This window comes from Pseudoliparis swirei, chromosome 21 (assembly GCF_029220125.1).
Source record: "Pseudoliparis swirei isolate HS2019 ecotype Mariana Trench chromosome 21, NWPU_hadal_v1, whole genome shotgun sequence".
In the NCBI taxonomy this organism is placed as follows: Eukaryota; Metazoa; Chordata; class Actinopteri; order Perciformes; family Liparidae; genus Pseudoliparis; species Pseudoliparis swirei.
This window is the reverse complement of record NC_079408.1, coordinates 17,961,095-17,979,811: the sequence shown is the minus strand read 5'-3', so window position 1 is coordinate 17,979,811 and position 18,717 is coordinate 17,961,095. Positions and strand designations below refer to the sequence as shown.

The 18,717-nt window shown below is 42.1% G+C and overlaps 2 protein-coding genes across 2 annotated transcripts in view; one reads left to right on the top strand and one right to left on the bottom strand.

The window, feature by feature from the left end:
• Positions 1–12,251, bottom strand: part of eml3 (EMAP like 3) — a 95,130-nt gene extending 82,879 nt beyond the window's left edge. The window contains exon 1 of the mRNA XM_056442205.1: positions 12,113–12,251. Within this exon, the coding sequence (XP_056298180.1) occupies positions 12,113–12,137 (25 nt within the window). The 5' untranslated portion in view covers positions 12,138–12,251. The remainder of the gene's footprint in view (positions 1–12,112) is intronic.
• Positions 12,252–13,075: 824 nt separating this feature from the next.
• On the top strand, positions 13,076–15,940 carry ecsit (ECSIT signaling integrator). Its single transcript, XM_056442719.1, has 8 exons — positions 13,076–13,182; positions 13,418–13,518; positions 13,639–14,044; positions 14,111–14,334; positions 14,887–14,944; positions 15,116–15,264; positions 15,376–15,481; positions 15,580–15,940. Exons 2-8 carry the CDS (start codon positions 13,438–13,440, stop codon positions 15,843–15,845), a joined length of 1,290 nt encoding a protein of 429 aa, XP_056298694.1. The 5' UTR covers positions 13,076–13,182; positions 13,418–13,437; the 3' UTR covers positions 15,846–15,940.
• The last annotated feature ends 2,777 nt before the right edge of the window (positions 15,941–18,717 follow it).

Below are 18,717 nucleotides of genomic sequence, written 5' to 3'. Positions count from 1 at the left end.
ACCTGTATTGTCTATGTACAGTTGTGTATGTACCTGTATTGTGTATGTACAGTTGTGTATGTACCTGTATTGTCTATGTACAGTTGTGTATTTACATGTATTGTCTATGTACAGTTGTGTATGTACCTGTATTGTCTATGTACAGTTGTGTATGTACCTGTATTGTCTATGTACAGTTGTCTATGTACATGTATTGTCTATGTACAGTTGTGTATTTACACGTACTGTCCATGTACAGTTGTGTATGTACATGTATTGTCTATGTACAGTTGTGTATGTACCTGTATTGTCTATGTACAGTTGTGTATTTACATGTATTGTCTATGTACAGTTGTGTATGTACATGTATTGTCTATGTACAGTTGTGTATGTACATGTATTGTCTATGTACAGTTGTCTATGTACATGTATTGTGTATGTACAGTTGTGTATGTACATGTATTGTCTATGTACAGTTGTCTATGTACATGTATTGTCTATGTACAGTTGTGTATGTACATGTATTGTCTATGTACAGTTGTGTATTTACACGTACTGTCTATGTACAGTTGTGTATGTACCTGTATTGTCTATGTACAGTTGTGTATTTACATGTATTGTCTATGTACAGTTGTGTATGTACCTGTATTGTCTATGTACAGTTGTGTATTTACATGTATTGTATATGTACAGTTGTGTATGTACCTGTATTGTCTATGTACAGTTGTCTATGTACATGTATTGTGTATGTACACGTACTGTCTATGTACAGTTGTGTATGTACACGTACTGTCCATGTACAGTTGTGTATGTAGATGTATTGTCTATGTACAGTTGTGTATTTACATGTATTGTCTATGTACAGTTGTGTATGTACCTGTATTGTCTATGTACAGTTGTGTATTTACATGTATTGTCTATGTACAGTTGTCTATGTACAGTTGTGTATTTACACGTATTGTCTATGTACAGTTGTGTATGTACATGTATTGTGTATGTACATGTATTGTCTATGTACAGTTATGTATGTACCTGTATTGTCTATGTACAGTTGTGTATGTACATGTATTGTGTATGTACATGTATTGTCTATGTACAGTTGTGTATGTACATGTATTGTGTATGTACATGTATTGTCTATGTACAGTTGTGTATTTACATGTATTGCCTATGTACAGTTGTGTATGTACATGTATTGTGTATGTACATGTACTGTCCATGTACAGTTGTGTATGTACATGTACTGTTTATGTACAGTTGTGTATGTACCTGTATTGTCTATGTACAGTTGTGTATTTACATGTATTGTCTATGTACAGTTGTGTATGTACCTGTATTGTCTATGTACAGTTGTGTATGTACCTGTATTGTCGATGTACAGTTGTGTATTTACTTGTATTGTCTATGTACAGTTGTGTATTTACATGTATTGTCTATGTACAGTTGTGTATGTAGATGTATTGTGTATGTACACGTACTGTCTATGTACAGTTGTGTATGTACATGTATTGTCTATGTACAGTTGTGTATGTACCTGTATTGTCTATGTACAGTTGTGTATTTACATGTATTGTCTATGTACAGTTGTCTATGTACATGTATTGTGTATGTACACGTACTGTCTATGTACAGTTGTGTATTTACACGTACTGTCTATGTACAGTTGTGTATGTAGATGTATTGTCTATGTACAGTTGTGTATTTACATGTATTGTCTATGTACAGTTGTGTATGTACCTGTATTGTCTATGTACAGTTGTGTATTTACATGTATTGTCTATGTACAGTTGTGTATTTACTTGTATTGTCTATGTACAGTTGTGTATTTACATGTATTGTCTATGTACAGTTGTGTATGTACATGTATTGTCTATGTACAGTTGTGTATGTAGATGTATTGTCTATGTACAGTTGTGTATTTACACGTATTGTCTATGTACAGTTGTGTATGTACATGTATTGTCTATGTACAGTTGTGTATGTACCTGTATTGTCTATGTACAGTTGTGTATGTACCTGTATTGTGTATGTACAGTTGTGTATGTACCTGTATTGTCTATGTACAGTTGTGTATTTACATGTATTGTCTATGTACAGTTGTGTATGTACCTGTATTGTCTATGTACAGTTGTGTATGTACCTGTATTGTCTATGTACAGTTGTCTATGTACATGTATTGTCTATGTACAGTTGTGTATTTACATGTATTGTCTATGTACAGTTGTGTATGTACCTGTATTGTCTATGTACAGTTGTGTATTTACACGTACTGTCCATGTACAGTTGTGTATGTAGATGTATTGTCTATGTACAGTTGTGTATTTACACGTATTGTCTATGTACATTTGTGTATGTACAGGTATTGTCTATGTACAGTTGTGTATGTACCTGTATTGTCTATGTACAGTTGTGTATTTACATGTATTGTCTATGTACAGTTGTGTATGTACATGTATTGTCTATGTACAGTTGTGTATGTACCTGTATTGTCTATGTACAGTTGTGTATTTACATGTATTGTCTATGTACAGTTGTGTATTTACACGTACTGTCTATGTACAGTTGTGTATGTACCTGTATTGTCTATGTACAGTTGTGTATTTACATGTATTGTCTATGTACAGTTGTGTATGTACCTGTATTGTCTATGTACAGTTGTGTATTTACATGTATTGTATATGTACAGTTGTGTATGTACCTGTATTGTCTATGTACAGTTGTCTATGTACATGTATTGTGTATGTACACGTACTGTCCATGTACAGTTGTGTATGTAGATGTATTGTCTATGTACAGTTGTGTATTTACACGTATTGTCTATGTACAGTTGTGTATGTACATGTATTGTCTATGTACAGTTGTGTATGTACATGTATTGTCTATGTACAGTTGTGTATTTACATGTATTGTCTATGTACAGTTGTGTATGTAGATGTATTGTCTATGTACAGTTGTGTATGTACATGTATTGTCTATGTACAGTTGTGTATTTACATGTATTGTCTATGTACAGTTGTGTATGTACCTGTATTGTCTATGTACAGTTGTCTATGTACAGTTGTGTATTTACACGTACTGTCCATGTACAGTTGTGTATGTAGATGTATTGTCTATGTACAGTTGTGTATTTACACGTATTGTCTATGTACAGTTGTGTATGTACATGTATTGTCTATGTACAGTTGTGTATGTACCTGTATTGTCTATGTACAGTTGTATTGTCTATGTACAGTTGTATTGTCTATGTACAGTTGAAAGCCTTGTTCTTAGTCTTTCACATCCAACCTGGAAAACACTACAGCCAATTCGATTTGTGATTCTGTACCGGCCACCAGGTCCATATTCAGAGTTTATATCTGAATTCTCAGAATTTATATCAAGTTTGGTTCTTAAAACCGATAAAGTTATTATTGTTGGAGATTTTAATATCCATGTGGATGTTGATAATGATTGCCTTAGTGCTGCATTCATCTCCTTGTTGGACTCGATTGGCTTCTGTCAGAGAGTACAGAAACCCACTCACAGCTTTGGCCACACGCTTGATCTTGTTCTTACTTATGGCGTTGACATTGAGCATTTGAGCGTCTTCCCACAGAATCCTCTTCTGTCAGACCACAACCTCATAACTTTTGAATTTATACTACGGAGTGTACTCCGTTAGTCAAAAGTTTCTACACTAGATGTCTAACTGATAGTGCTGTAGCTAAATTTAAAGAAGCGATTCCTTCTGTATTTGATTCGATACCACGTCTCAATATAACAGAGGACTCCTGGTCTAACTTTAGTCCGTCCCAGATTGATCATCTTGTTGACAGTGCCATAGGCTCTCTGAGAATGACACTGGACTCGATAGCCCTCTGAAGAAGAAGACAGTGAGGAAGAGGAGGTTTGCTCCTGGTATAACCCTCAGACCCGCAAACTGAAGCAAGCGTCACGAAAGCTTGAGCATATGGCGTTCAACTAATCTCGAAGAATCCCGCTTAGTTTGGCGAGATAGTCTTAAAACATATAAGAAGGCCCTCCGTAATGCCAGAGCAGCCTATTACTCATCAATAATAGAATAATAAAACAACCCCAGGTTTCTCTTCAGCACTGTAGCCAGGCTGACAGAGAGTCACAGCTCTGTGGAGCCGAGCATTCCTATAAACCTTAGTGGTAATGACTTTATGAACTTCTTTAATGAAAAGATTTTAACTATTAGGAACAAGATTAATAATCTCTTGCCCATAACCAGTGCCAATCTGTCCTCAAGTGGAATGGCCTTGGAAACCGCTGTATGCCCTGGTGTATATTTGGATGGATTTTCTCCTATCAACCGTGACCAATTATTTTCAACGGTTTCTACTTCGAACACGTCTACCTGTCTCTTGGACCCCATCCCGACGAGGCTGCTTAAAGACGTTTTGCCTTTAATTGGCGGCTCTCTATTAGATATTATCAATGTGTCTCTGCTAACAGGCCACGTACCACACTCCTTCAAGGTGGCTGTTATTAAACCTCTCCTGAAGAAGCCCACTCTGGATCCAGAGGTATTGGCTAACTACAGACCGATCTCTAACCTCCCCTTCCTCTCCAAGATCCTTGAGAAAGTGGTCGCAAATCAGTTGTGCGACTTTCTACATCATAATAGTTTATTTGAGAAATTTCAATCAGGATTTAGAAAACACCACAGCACCGAGACGGCACTGGTGAAAATTACAAATGACCTCTTAATGGCAGCAGATAAAGGACTCCTCTCTGTCCTGGTCTTGTTAGACCTTAGTGCTGCATTCGACACCATTGACCATGACATCCTATTACAGAGACTGGAGCAGTCGATTGGCATTTCAGGCACGGCACTAATTTGGTTTAAATCCTATTTATCAGATCGATCTCAGTTTGTATTTGTAAACGATGACGCCTCGATAACCACCAACGTTAATCACGGAGTTCCACAAGGTTCTGTGCTTGGACCAATTTTATTTACCTATACATGCTTCCTTTGGGCAATATTATCAGGAAACACTCCATAAACTTTCATTGTTATGCAGATGACACTCAACTATATTTATCGATAAAACCAGAGGAGAGCAACCAACTCTGTAAAATTCAAGCATGTCTTAAAGACATAAAAACATGGATGACCTGCAACTTCTTGATGTTAAACTCAGACAAAACCGAAGTAATTTTAATCGCCCTGAGCACCTCAGAGATCAATTATCTGGTGATGTGGATTCTGTAGACGGCATTGCCCTGGCATCCAACACCACTGTAAAGAATCTTGGCGTTATCTTTGATCAGGACTTGTCCTTTAACTCCCACGTAAAGCAAATCTCAAGGACTGCATTCTTTCATCTACGTAATATTTCAAAAATCAGGCACATCTTGTCTCAAAAGATGCAGAAAATTGGTTCACGTTCGTTACTTGAGACTGGATTACTGCAACTCCTTATTAGCAGGCTGCTCTAATAAATCTCTTAGGTCCCTCCAGTTGATCCAGAATGCTGCAGCTCGTGTTCTCACTAAAACTAAGAAAAGAGATCACATCACTCCTGCACTAGCTGCTCTGCACTGGCTCCCAGTAAAATCAAGAATCACTTTTAAAATTCTTCTCTTAACCTACAAAGCCTTGATTGGTGATGCACCATCATATCTTAAGGAGCTTGTAGTACCATATTGACCCACTAGAGAGCTACGCTCACTAAATGCGGGACTACTTGTAGTTCCTAGAGTCTTAAAAGTAGAATGGGAGCCAGAGCCTTTGTTATCAAGCTCCTCTTTATGGAACCAGCTTCCAATTTCAGTCCGGGAGGCAGACACAGTCACCTCGTTAAGAGTAGACTTAAGACCTTCCTCTTTGACAGAGCTTATAGTTAGGGCTGAATCAGGTTTGCCCTGGTCCAGCCCCTTGATATGCTGCTATAGGCTTATAGCTGCCGGGGACGTTTTAGGATGCACTGAGTACCTATCTCCTCTTTTTCTCTCCTTAAGGATGAATTTTCATCTCTCAATCACACGTTACTAACTCTGCTTTCTCCCGGAAGTCCTTTTGACTTTCGTCTCATGGGGTCATCGGACCCTATGAGACGGCATAGATCCTATCTGCCTGATGGATCGTCTGGGTCGTGGAATTCCTGCTCATGACTACGCCACTGTCCTGTTGAGACTCGCCTCCTCCTCCCCACCGCCATCTGCCTGATGGATCGTGGAGGTCTCCATCGTGGAATATGCCTACTATGAACTATTCATACACTCTGTCATATTCATTGAATGTATTTTAACTCTAAATCTGTCCTTCTGTACACATTACATCTATTGCATCTGTCCATCCTAGGAGAGGGATCCTCCTCTGTTGCTCTCCTGCAGGTTTCTTCCCTTTTTTCCCCCCTGAAGGGTTATTTGGGAGTTTTTCCTGGTCCGATGTGAGGTTTTGGGGCAGGGATGTCTATGTGTACAGATTGTAAAGCACTCCGAGACAAATTTGTAATTTGTGAAATTGGGCTATACAAATAAACTGAATTGAATTGAATTGTATTTACATGTATTGTCTATGTACAGTTGTGTATGTACATGTATTGTCTATGTACAGTTGTCTATGTACATGTATTGTGTATGTACACGTACTGTCTATGTACAGTTGTGTATGTACCTGTATTGTCTATGTACAGTTGTGTATTTACATGTATTGTCTATGTACAGTTGTATATGTACATGTATTGTCTATGTACAGTTGTGTATTTACACGTATTGTCTATGTACAGTTGTGTATGTACCTGTATTGTCTATGTACAGTTATGTACCGTATTTTTTGCACTATAGGGCGCACTTAAAAGCCTTTAATTTTCTCAAAAAACGACAGTGCGCCTTATAATCCGAGGCGCCGTATATATGGATTAATTCTGGTTTTGCTTACTGACCTCTAAGCGATTTTGTGTGGTACAAGGCGCTCACGGCGCTAAGTCAAAATGTTCTAGTACGACTTTGGTAAACTACAAAGCCGCACCGCTTGCAGCATTACGGCTACCGTAGCCAGGAGCGTCGCGGAGTAATACATACTGTGCTTCACCATAATATTACAGTGTGTGTATAAGGATCCCAAAATGGCGCCTGTCAAAAGACACGCTTACGACGCGGACTTCAAACTCAAGGCTATCAGTCACGCAGTAGAACATGGGAATAGAGCAGCTGCGAGAGAATTCAACATCAATGAATCAATGGTACGGAAGTGGAGGAAGCAAGAAGATGACCTGCGCCAAGTAAAGAAGACCACACAGAGTTTCCGCGGGAACAAAGCGAGATGGCCACAGTTAGAGGACAAAATTGAACAGAGAGCAGCAGGTAGAAGCGTCTCTACAGTCTCTATTCGACTGAAGGCAACAGCGTTAGCACGGGACATGAATATCAATGACTTTCGAGGCGGTCCTTCTTGGTGCTTTCGTTTTATGAAAAGACGTAATCTCTCTATCCGCACACGAACTACCGTCTCGCAGCAACTGCCAAAAGATTACGAAGAAAAGTTGGTCATTTTTCCGCTTAATGCGCCTTATAGTCCGGTGCGCTTTATATATGAAAAAAGATCGAAAATAGACCATTCATTGACAGTGCGCCTTATAATCTAGTGCACCCTATAGTGCAAAAAATACGGTATGTACATGTATTGTCTATGTACAGTTGTGTATGTACACGTATTGTCTATGTACAGTTGTGTATTTACATGTATTGTCTATGTACAGTTGTGTATGTACACGTATTGTCTATGTACAGTTGTGTATTTACATGTATTGTCTATGTACAGTTGTGTATGTACATGTATTGTCTATGTACAGTTGTGTATGTACATGTATTGTCTATGTACAGTTGTGTATTTACATGTATTGTCTATGTACAGTTGTGTATGTACATGTATTGTCTATGTACAGTTGTGTATGTACATGTATTGTCTATGTACAGTTGTGTATTTACATGTATTGTCTATGTACAGTTGTGTATGTACATGTATTGTCTATGTACAGTTGTGTATTTACATGTATTGTCTATGTACAGTTGTGTATGTACATGTATTGTCTATGTACAGTTGTGTATGTACATGTATTGTCTATGTACAGTTGTGTATGTACATGTATTGTCTATGTACAGTTGTGTAGGTACCTGTATTGTTTATGTACAGTTGTGTATGTACATGTATTGTCTATGTACAGTTGTGTATGTACATGTATTGTCTATGTACAGTTGTGTATGTACCTGTATTGTTTATGTACAGTTGTGTATGTACATGTATTGTCTATGTACAGTTGTGTATGTACCTGTATTGTCTATGTACAGTTGTGTATGTACATGTATTGTCTATGTACAGTTGTGTATGTACATGTATTGTCTATGTACAGTTGTGTATGTACCTGTATTGTTTATGTACAGTTGTGTATGTACATGTATTGTCTATGTACAGTTGTGTATGTACCTGTATTGTCTATGTACAGTTGTGTATGTACATGTATTGTCTATGTACAGTTGTGTATTTACCTGTATTGTCTATGTACAGTTGTGTATTTACATGTATTGTCTATGTACAGTTGTGTATTTACATGTATTGTCTATGTACAGTTGTGTATGTACATGTATTGTCTATGTACAGTTGTGTATTTACATGTATTGTCTATGTACAGTTGTGTATTTACATGTACTGTCTATGTACAGTTGTGTATTTACATGTATTGTCTATGTACAGTTGTGTATGTACATGTATTGTCTATGTACAGTTGTGTATTTACATGTATTGTCTATGTACAGTTGTGTATGTACATGTATTGTCTATGTACAGTTGTGTATGTACCTGTATTGTCTATGTACAGTTGTGTATGTACCTGTATTGTTTATGTACAGTTGTGTATTTACATGTATTGTCTATGTACAGTTGTGTATGTACATGTATTGTCTATGTACAGTTGTGTATGTACATGTATTGTCTATGTACAGTTGTGTATGTACATGTATTGTCTATGTACAGTTGTGTATTTACATGTATTGTCTATGTACAGTTGTGTATGTACATGTATTGTCTATGTACAGTTGTGTATTTACATGTATTGTCTATGTACAGTTGTGTATTTACATGTATTGTCTATGTACAGTTGTGTATTTACATGTATTGTCTATGTACAGTTGTGTATTTACATGTACTGTCTATGTACAGTTGTGTATTTACATGTATTGTCTATGTACAGTTGTGTATGTACATGTATTGTCTATGTACAGTTGTGTATTTACATGTATTGTCTATGTACAGTTGTGTATTTACATGTATTGTCTATGTACAGTTGTGTATTTACATTTATTGTCTATGTACAGTTGTGTATGTACATGTATTGTCTATGTACCTTTTGTTTTGTTTTTAGGGATTCATTATCTGAGGACTCGCTTGCTGCGTTTGATTCATCAGCTTTTCTTTTCCCACCTAATAGCCACCGCTCCATTGTACAATTTTCCTCACCAATATTGAGGTAGCATATTGTGTCAACTAAGATTTCCCGCTATTGACGAGATACAAGACACGTCACGGATCAAAAATAGGTCAGATGAAAGAACACGTAATTTAAATCATAAATATTTTTATATTAATTTCAAACTTTTCAAAATTGAAAATTAAAAACATTTAATTTATTTATTGTAAATGACCTCTCGCGGCCCACCAGTGGGCCCCGGCCCACACTTTGGGAATCGCTGCTCTACACTCTATGTCGCTCTACACTCTATGTCACTCTACACTCTATGTTACTCTACACTCTATGTTACTCTACACTCTATGTCACTCTACACTCTATGTTGCTCTACACTCTATGTCACTCTACACTCTATGTCGCTCTACACTCTGTTACTCTACACTCTATGTCGCTCTACACTCTATGTTACTCTACACTCTATGTCGCTCTACACTCTATGTCGCTCTACACTCTATGTTACTCTACACTCTATGTCACTCTATGTTACTCTACACTCTATGTCACTCTGTTACTCTACACTCTATGTCGCTCTACACTCTATGTTACTCTACACTCTATGTCGCTCTACACTCTATGTTGCTCTACACTCTATGTCGCTCTACACTCTATGTTACTCTACACTCTATGTCGCTCTACACTCTATGTCGCTCTACACTCTATGTCACTCTACAATCTATGTCGCTCTACACTCTGTTACTCTACACTCTATGTCGCTCTACACTCTATGTTACTCTACACTCTATGTCGCTCTACACTCTATGTCGCTCTACACTCTATGTCACTCTACACTCTATGTCGCTCTACACTCTATGTTACTCTACACTCTATGTCGCTCTACACTCTGTTACTCTACACTCTATGTCACTCTGTTAATCTACACTCTATGTCGCTCTACACTCTATGTTACTCTACACTCTATGTCGCTCTACACTCTATGTCGCTCTACACTCTATGTTACTCTACACTCTATGTCACTCTACACTCTATGTCGCTCTACACTCTATGTCGCTCTACACTCTATGTTACTCTACACTCTATGTCGCTCTACACTCTATGTTACTCTACACTCTATGTCGCTCTACACTCTATGTTGCTCTACACTCTATGTCGCTCTACACTCTATGTTACTCTACACTCTATGTCGCTCTACACTCTATGTCGCTCTACACTCTATGTCACTCTACACTCTATGTCGCTCTACACTCTATGTCGCTCTACACTCTATGTCACTCTACACTCTATGTCGCTCTACACTCTATGTTACTCTACACTCTATGTCGCTCTACACTCTGTTACTCTACACTCTATGTCACTCTGTTAATCTACACTCTATGTCGCTCTACACTCTATGTTACTCTACACTCTATGTCGCTCTACACTCTATGTCACTCTACACTCTATGTCACTCTACACTCTATGTTACTCTACACTCTATGTCGCTCTACACTCTATGTTACTCTACACTCTATGTCGCTCTACACTCTATGTTACTCTACACTCTATGTCGCTCTACACTCTATGTCGCTCTACACTCTGTGTCGCTCTACACTCTATGTTGCTCTACACTCTGTGTCGCTCTACACTCTATGTTGCTCTACACTATGTGTTGCTCTACACTCTATGTCGCTCTACACTCTGTGTCGCTCTACACTCTATGTTGCTCTACACTCTGTGTCGCTCTACACTCTGTTACTCTACACTCTATGTCGCTCTACACTCTCTATGTCGCTCTACACTCTATGTTACTCTACACTCTATGTCGCTCTACACTCTGTGTTGCTCTACACTCTATGTCGCTCTACACTCTATGTTGCTCTACACTATGTGTTGCTCTACACTCTGTGTCGCTCTACACTCTGTGTTGCTCTACACTCTGTGTCGCTCTACACTCTATGTTTCTTGTCCGTTCCCTGCAGCAGCATCCCGTCTCATATTCACCCCCCCCCCTTTACAAGGCAAGTAAACACACATGAGGAGGGACAGCCGGGCCTACAGATGTGCAACATCTGCATGGTGCAACATGTGTGATGGTGTTATAGCTCCTTGAAGGCACGCAGCATTGTGGGGGATCCACAGCAGGGAGTCAACTTGAGTTCCAGATGTCACCTTTAAACTTCACACAGGGTCTCCTCTCCTGCTGTGTGCCCGCAGAGCGAGGCCGATAGGACTCCAGACAAAGTGACAGTCACGTGACAGGTATAGATCTTGACCCCGCGCGTGCCAACATGAAGACAGAGGAGCCTCGCGCGCTCCAGGAGCGACGAGCAGGAACAAGCACCGACAGAGATGTTTACCAAACACTCCTCACGTTGCTCAAGGGCTGCTGTCAGCTTGCGACACAGTAGTTACCATTGAGGAAACGCATTTGTTCACATGGCGCTGCTGGACGGTCACATTAGAGCTGATTTCATGTTTAAATCCTCATTTCCCCTGCAGCGCGAGACAACTGTCCGGCTGTATCTGACATTAACAGCTGCTTTAGGAGTGTGACGTGCTTTACAGTGAAGTAAAAGTCTACCGACACAGGGCAAACACTGCGCTAGTGCTGTGTCCGCGTGGGAGCGACATCCCAAAATCACTCCATGTCACACACTTCTTCTAACGCGCCAAACAGAAACCGCACGAGACGTTTGGCTGTTCTCCGCTGCTTCACTCACCCAGGCTGTTCGGAGAGGAGTCCATCACACGGGCACTGCGGGGAGTTTATGAGCGGTAAAGCCGGACTGTGTGTCCCATGCTGAGAGGAGCTTCAAACTCTGGGGACCCGACTCACCGAGTGTCAACCCGCAGCTCTACGGCGAGGGGACCGGAAACGGGGAAGCTGTTCCTGCTAAATAAAGCGCTCCGGTTTATACAATATACACAATACTTAAACACATTTCTAAATACAGTGAATGTTACGTTATAATATACAATGACGGGAGTGAAATAACATCACATAACGATTTAAAACAACAACCCCCCCCCGCTAAAGTATAATATTATATATTCACATATTAGTGTTTAAAGCGTCCACCGGAAGTCGCTCACCTCAGTGCGGCTAGCTTCATGCTAGTCGCGCGAAGGCGCCGACGAAGAGATGCGTTACGAAAGTGAAAGTTACATTTATTATCTTTTCATACAGCCGGTGTCTCCGCTCACAGGGTACCGGGGAGATGAAACGTGCCAGCACGACGCGGGATGAAAGTTCCGACGCGACATGTCCAGCCTGTCAAATACAAGCTGCGAGTCTGTTTGTCTGGTAACTATCTGCCGCCACCCCGCGGCGGGGTTGCGTACTGCAACACCAAACCGCGTAACGCATTAGTTACGACCAGAAATACGGTAATAAATATGCATTCTATGTTGCATTTCACGTTAGCTTTCACGTGTAACACCTTTGTTTACATACATGTTGTTTAAAAGCCAAACACAGTTGCTCTTCTTTTGCCAAGTTAAAATCTGAAAATATTATTTTCGCAAAAGCGGCGCCAAAACTCCTTCATGGCTGTCCCCCTTTGAGGAATGTGCAACACAATTGAACACAACAAAGTGTGTCTACTGTACAGAACCATGCAGTCCGTGTACAGAGCAGGGGTCGCGGAACTTATGTTTGCCTGCTGTTTGTGGGGGGAAGAGATTGCGTGTAGGACCGGGAAGTTCCGCCGGCTTTCCATCATGGAGGCGTCCACGGGAGGTTGATTTCTGAAGGAGACCTCAGTTATTAGTGCGTTCCTCATCGTTAATGGTGAGTATCGGAGTTCGGGGGCAACGCGCGAGCCACAATACGTCCGACTAGAACGTACAACAGTCAAGTATTTGAGAATATCTTGTCTTAGTGATCATTTGCCCTAACCCCCCTCTCATACGCGAAGAACGTTTATGAATGAAGCCGGTGCACGTGCATTACTACTAATGTCTCATCGTACACTTTAAAGTGCTCTTGAAGCAGCAGCACAAGCCCGTCACGATGCTCCCTGCAGGTCGGTGTGATGGCTCCACCATGACGCGCTGTCTGAGGCTGCTCGGCCGGTCTGCTGCCCGGTACGGCGCCCTGCTGCAGGCCCCCCTCAGGCAGACCCAGGTGACCTTTAACCTCCACTCATCAGACATGCATTCAGAGGGACTTCCGTTCTAGACCCACACTGAGCTGCATTCATCACGATACAATCTTTGTCTTCTTCTTCCTGCCAACCAATCGTAGGCGCTGAGACGTTTCCACGGCAGCCCGGCGCACGCCAAGGGGCCACCCGTACCCGCGGAGGTCATCACCGACGATGACGAGAAGGGGGACAAGTCCGTGGTGGTGCGCGACGCCCTGTTTGAGCGAGTGGGCGAGGAGGTGAAGACCAAGGCCACGTTCAACAAGGTGGTGGACGTGTTCATCAGGGGCGACGTGAGGCGGCGGGGTCACGTGGAGTTCATCTACGCCGCTTTGCGTAAGATGCCGGAGTTCGGCGTGGAGCGAGACCTGGCGGTCTACCACCGGCTGCTGGATGTGTTCCCCAAAGAGTTGTTTGTGCCCAGGAACTTCATCCAGCGCATGTTCAACCACTACCCCCGGCAGCAGGAGTGTGGGGTGCAGCTGCTGGAGCAGATGGAGAACTACGGTGGGTGTCTGTGGGCGGAGCTCACGGAGGCCCTGCAATGGATCGGTCTAAACGATTGTGTTTCAGGTATCATGCCCAACATGGAGACCAAAGTCCTGCTGGTCCAGATCTTTGGAGAAAAGGGCCACCCCGTGAGGAAGTACCAGCGCCTCATGTACTGGTTCCCCAGATTCAAGCACGTGAACCCCTTCCCCATCCCCCAGCATCTGCCCGAAGACCCGGTGGACCTGGCTCGCTTCAGCCTGACCCGCATCGCTAATGACCGGGACGCCAGAGCCACCGTCCACCAGGTACGCCGGTGCTTCTGATTGGTCAAAGCAGCCGCTGCTCTGACGGGTGTCCGTCACGTGAAGAGTCGCTCAGCAGGACTTTGTCCGTTGGTGCGCGTCGTCTTCTCTGGCTGGGACACATCCAGCTTTTAGTTATTCCTATGTCTTCACAGCTGGAATAGCTGCTGATCCGATGTGAGGTCAAAGGTCAGGGATGTCTATGCGTACAGGTTGTAAAGCCCTCTGAGGGGAGTGTGATGTTATATAATACACTGAGTTGAATAGCTCTCTACTCGACTCGGTCTGTCAAGCTGGGGACCTTCTAGTCCGGGGCTTGTGGGCAATGTTTTTGGTTTATGGTCAATTAAAACAGAAATACATGTCGTGTAGTTTGTCTTTCTGTTCATATTCACTTTCAGCTGAAGCCTCAAGTAACTTACTGGATTGATCCAGAGCTTTTAACAAACCAGTGTTCTTGATGTCATGTTTCGTTTGAGTTTGTTCTCTTTGTCACCTATAACCACATAATGTTTTGCCCTTGATGATGTCATGTGTTCTCTCGGTTCCCTTCAGCTGCCCAGTACAGACATTACAGAGAGCGGAGAGGAGATCACACTTCCACATATAGTAGGTATGGAAGCTGTTTATAGTTCTGGGGGACGGTGTACATGTGTATCTATGTGTGTGTATATATAAATAAATTTAAATATATATTTATATAATTAATTAATTATATAAATATTTATCCAGTCTTTTGCTCATTGTCTCATTCTTCCTTCCCTCCTTCCTGTGTTGACACCAGGTATCCAGAGCCCCAGCCAGGTGGAGCTGCTGGCCGCGCACAACCCCAGCCGGCCGGTGTTCGTGGAGGGCCCGTTCCCTCTGTGGCTGAGGAGGACGTGTGTGTACTACTACGTCCTCAGGGCCGACCCCGTACCGCCCCACGAGAAGGTGGGAAACCCTGTTCTGAGTCGCCGAGGCAGCGTGTGCTCCCGATGTCTTTCCCGAAGCTCGAGAGAAGGAAGCGTTGTTCACGCAGCGGTCTCTCTGTGCCCCCCGCAGGTGGAGGAGCCCTACGACCCAGAGAGGTGTTTGGACTATCCTCTGCAGCTGGAGCTGGACTTGGACCGTGACCTCGGGGACGAGGAGAACTTCGACGTGGAAGACCGTAAGACCCCAGAGCTGTCGTGTAGATGTCTGTGATTATTCGTGGTGACGATGAGCCGGTCTCTGGCCGAGTGTCATGCAGCTGTCGTGTGTCTCCAGTGGACGAGGGTCCGGTCTTCGCCATGTGCATGATCGGCCGGGAAGATCAGGCCGTCCTCAACCAGTGGATCTCCGGCCTCCAGGAGAACAACCCCATCCTGGGTCGGGTGCCCACTCTGTTCCGCCTGGACGCCGGGCCCCGGGAGCTGCAGGGCGCGGCTCAGTCAGCCCACCACCAGGGTCCAGAACCCGAGACCCAGACCGAGGAGAGGCGGCCTCGAGGAGAACCTGAGGTAACCGTGGAGGAGGAGAGGCTGAAACAGTGAACAGACAGACTGGACTATGAGGGGGAGGGGCTACTGGTTCAGCAGCAGGACTAAGCTTCGGTCATCCAATAAATAAAGAAAAGAAAAAAACTGTGCACTCACGTCCTCTTTGTTTTTCTTTTAAAAGTATTGCATGAAGTTATTGTAATTGTATGCCTCTGATAATAAAGAGGAATATACTTTTAATTCTTAAGAATATTACGATATTTGAATTGGTTTGTGAAAAATATATAACCTGAAAAAAGAGGAACAATCAAAAGAATAAATCTTGGACTCTTGGGCTCCATTAGCAAAAATGTTTAACACGCATGAAAACACAACGGAAAATATTGAGGCCAGTCAAAATGATTGAGGCATGTTTATTTATTGTAAGATAAATAATGTAATTATTGTGATAGTCAACAGTTTACATGATCTTATGCATTGATTCCCAGACTGGGAACTACCACTAGAGGTAACAATCCATATTTAAAACACTAAATCAGGATCTGTTTTCGTCCTTAAATCTTTGCTGCATCTTCTATTTAATGACTTGATCATATTGTGAACAGTTGAACACGGGGAAGGGTTTTTAACTAATACAATGATTGAGAACCACTGATTTGAGGTCGGGCAATTTAGAGTGACATTAATGTCCATTCAAAGCTAAATGAACTTGGCTCGACATCCAGTGACTACGACTCTTCACATGCAGCTTAGAAATGAAAGAGTGAAACATCGACACAGCGTCTGCTCTGGGAGTCTCCGCTTCACTTCCTGGGAGGGTTTGTTCATTAACATCCGACTTCATTTGAGTTACCTTCGCCAGGCGCTCGGTGTGAGGGCCTCGTAACCACGACGACTCACTGCAGACAGCTGGGGTCGGCCCAGGGAAGAGAAGAGAGACGAGTCCCACCTCAGACACGTCGATGGTGCGAGTCATATTATGTTAAAGTACTTTAAAAAGCTAAAATATGTCAAAATAATCGACGGATCCAGAGCATGACATTTCTCCTTTTGTTGGGTGCAGATAGCGTGAACATGACAACAACACATTTATTTGTAGCAACTAAACAAGTTGACTGTCCAAGATGGGTTCAAGAAATGTAACAGATGAGTCATTTAGATTAAATGAAGACGGGTGGAGTCTGAGGCCCCGGAAGTGTTGTGGTGGGTGGGGTGGGCGGGGCGACAGGAAGTGGGGTCGGGTCATTGCCCCCGTCCACAACACCGTGTGCCTCTTGTTTCTTCATGTCGCAGCCGTCGGCGAAAACTGTTTCATTTGATATACTCAAAAATCCATAATGACAAATCAAAAAGAGGAATGTTTGAAAGTATATTCAAAATAAATTATTCACTTGTTTATTTTGTATAGCCAAATAGCACAAATTACAAACTCCCCTCAGAGGGGATGTCTATGTGTACAATCTGTACACATAGACTTCCATGACCTTTGACCTCACATCGGATCAGGAAAAACTCTTTCAGGGTGAAAAGGGAATAAACCTTCAGGAAAGTAACAGGATGAACAATAGATGTCACGTGACCAGGTGAACAATAGATGTCACGTGACCAGATGATCAATAGATGTCATGTGACCAGATGAACAATAGATGTCATGTGACCTGATGAACAATAGATGTCACGTGACCAGATGAACAATAGATAACATGTGACCAGATGAACAATAGATGTCATGTGACCAGGTGAACACTAGATGTCATGTGACCAGGTGAACAATAGATGTCATGTGACCAGATGAACAATAGATGTCATGAGACCAGGTGAACAATAGATGTCATGTGACCAGATGAACAATAGATGTCATGTGACCAGATGAACAATAGATGTCATGTGACCAGATGAACAATAGATGTCATGTGACTAGATGAACAATAGATGTCATGTGACCAGATGAACAATAGATGTCATGTGACCAGATGAACAATAGATGTCATGTGACCAGATGAACAATAGATGTCATGTGACCAGATGAACACTAGATGTCATGTGACCAGATGAACAATAGATGTCATGTGACCAGATGAACAATAGATGTCATGTGACCAGATGAACAATAGATGTCATGTGACCAGATGAACAATAGATGTCATGTGACCAGATGAACAATAGATGTCATGTGACCAGATGAACAATAGATGTCATGTGACCAGATGAACAATAGATGTCATGTGACCAGATGAACAATAGATGTCATGTGACCAGGTGAACAACAGATGTCATGTGACCAGGTGAACAATAGATGTCATGTGACCAGATGAACAATAGATGTCATGTGACCAGATGAACAATAGATGTCATGTGACCAGATGAACACTAGATGTCATGTGTCCAGATGAACAATAGATGTCATGTGACCAGATGAACAATAGATGTCATGTGACCAGATGAACAATATATGTCATGTGACCAGATGAACAATAGATGTCATGTGACCAGATGAACAATAGATGTCATGTGACCAGATGAACAATAGATGTCATGTGACTAGATGAACAATAGATGTCTTGTGACCAGGTGAACACTAGATGTCATGTGACCAGATGAACAATAGATGTCATGTGACCAGATGAACAATAGATGTCATGTGACCAGATGAACACTAGATGTCATGTGTCCAGATGAACAATAGATGTCATGTGACCAGAAGGAATCATTACACAGTAACAACACATTCAATGAATATGACAGAGTGGATGAATAGTTGGTCGTCGTCATGGACAACGATCCAGACCTCCATGATCCATCAGGCAGATGGAGGTAGAGGAGGAGTGGGCGGGGCATCAGACCAGCAGGTCCAATGGACCCTATGAGACGTGAAGTCACAGGGACTCCGGAGAGTATTCAGACCCATAACCGGTTGTAGTTGGAG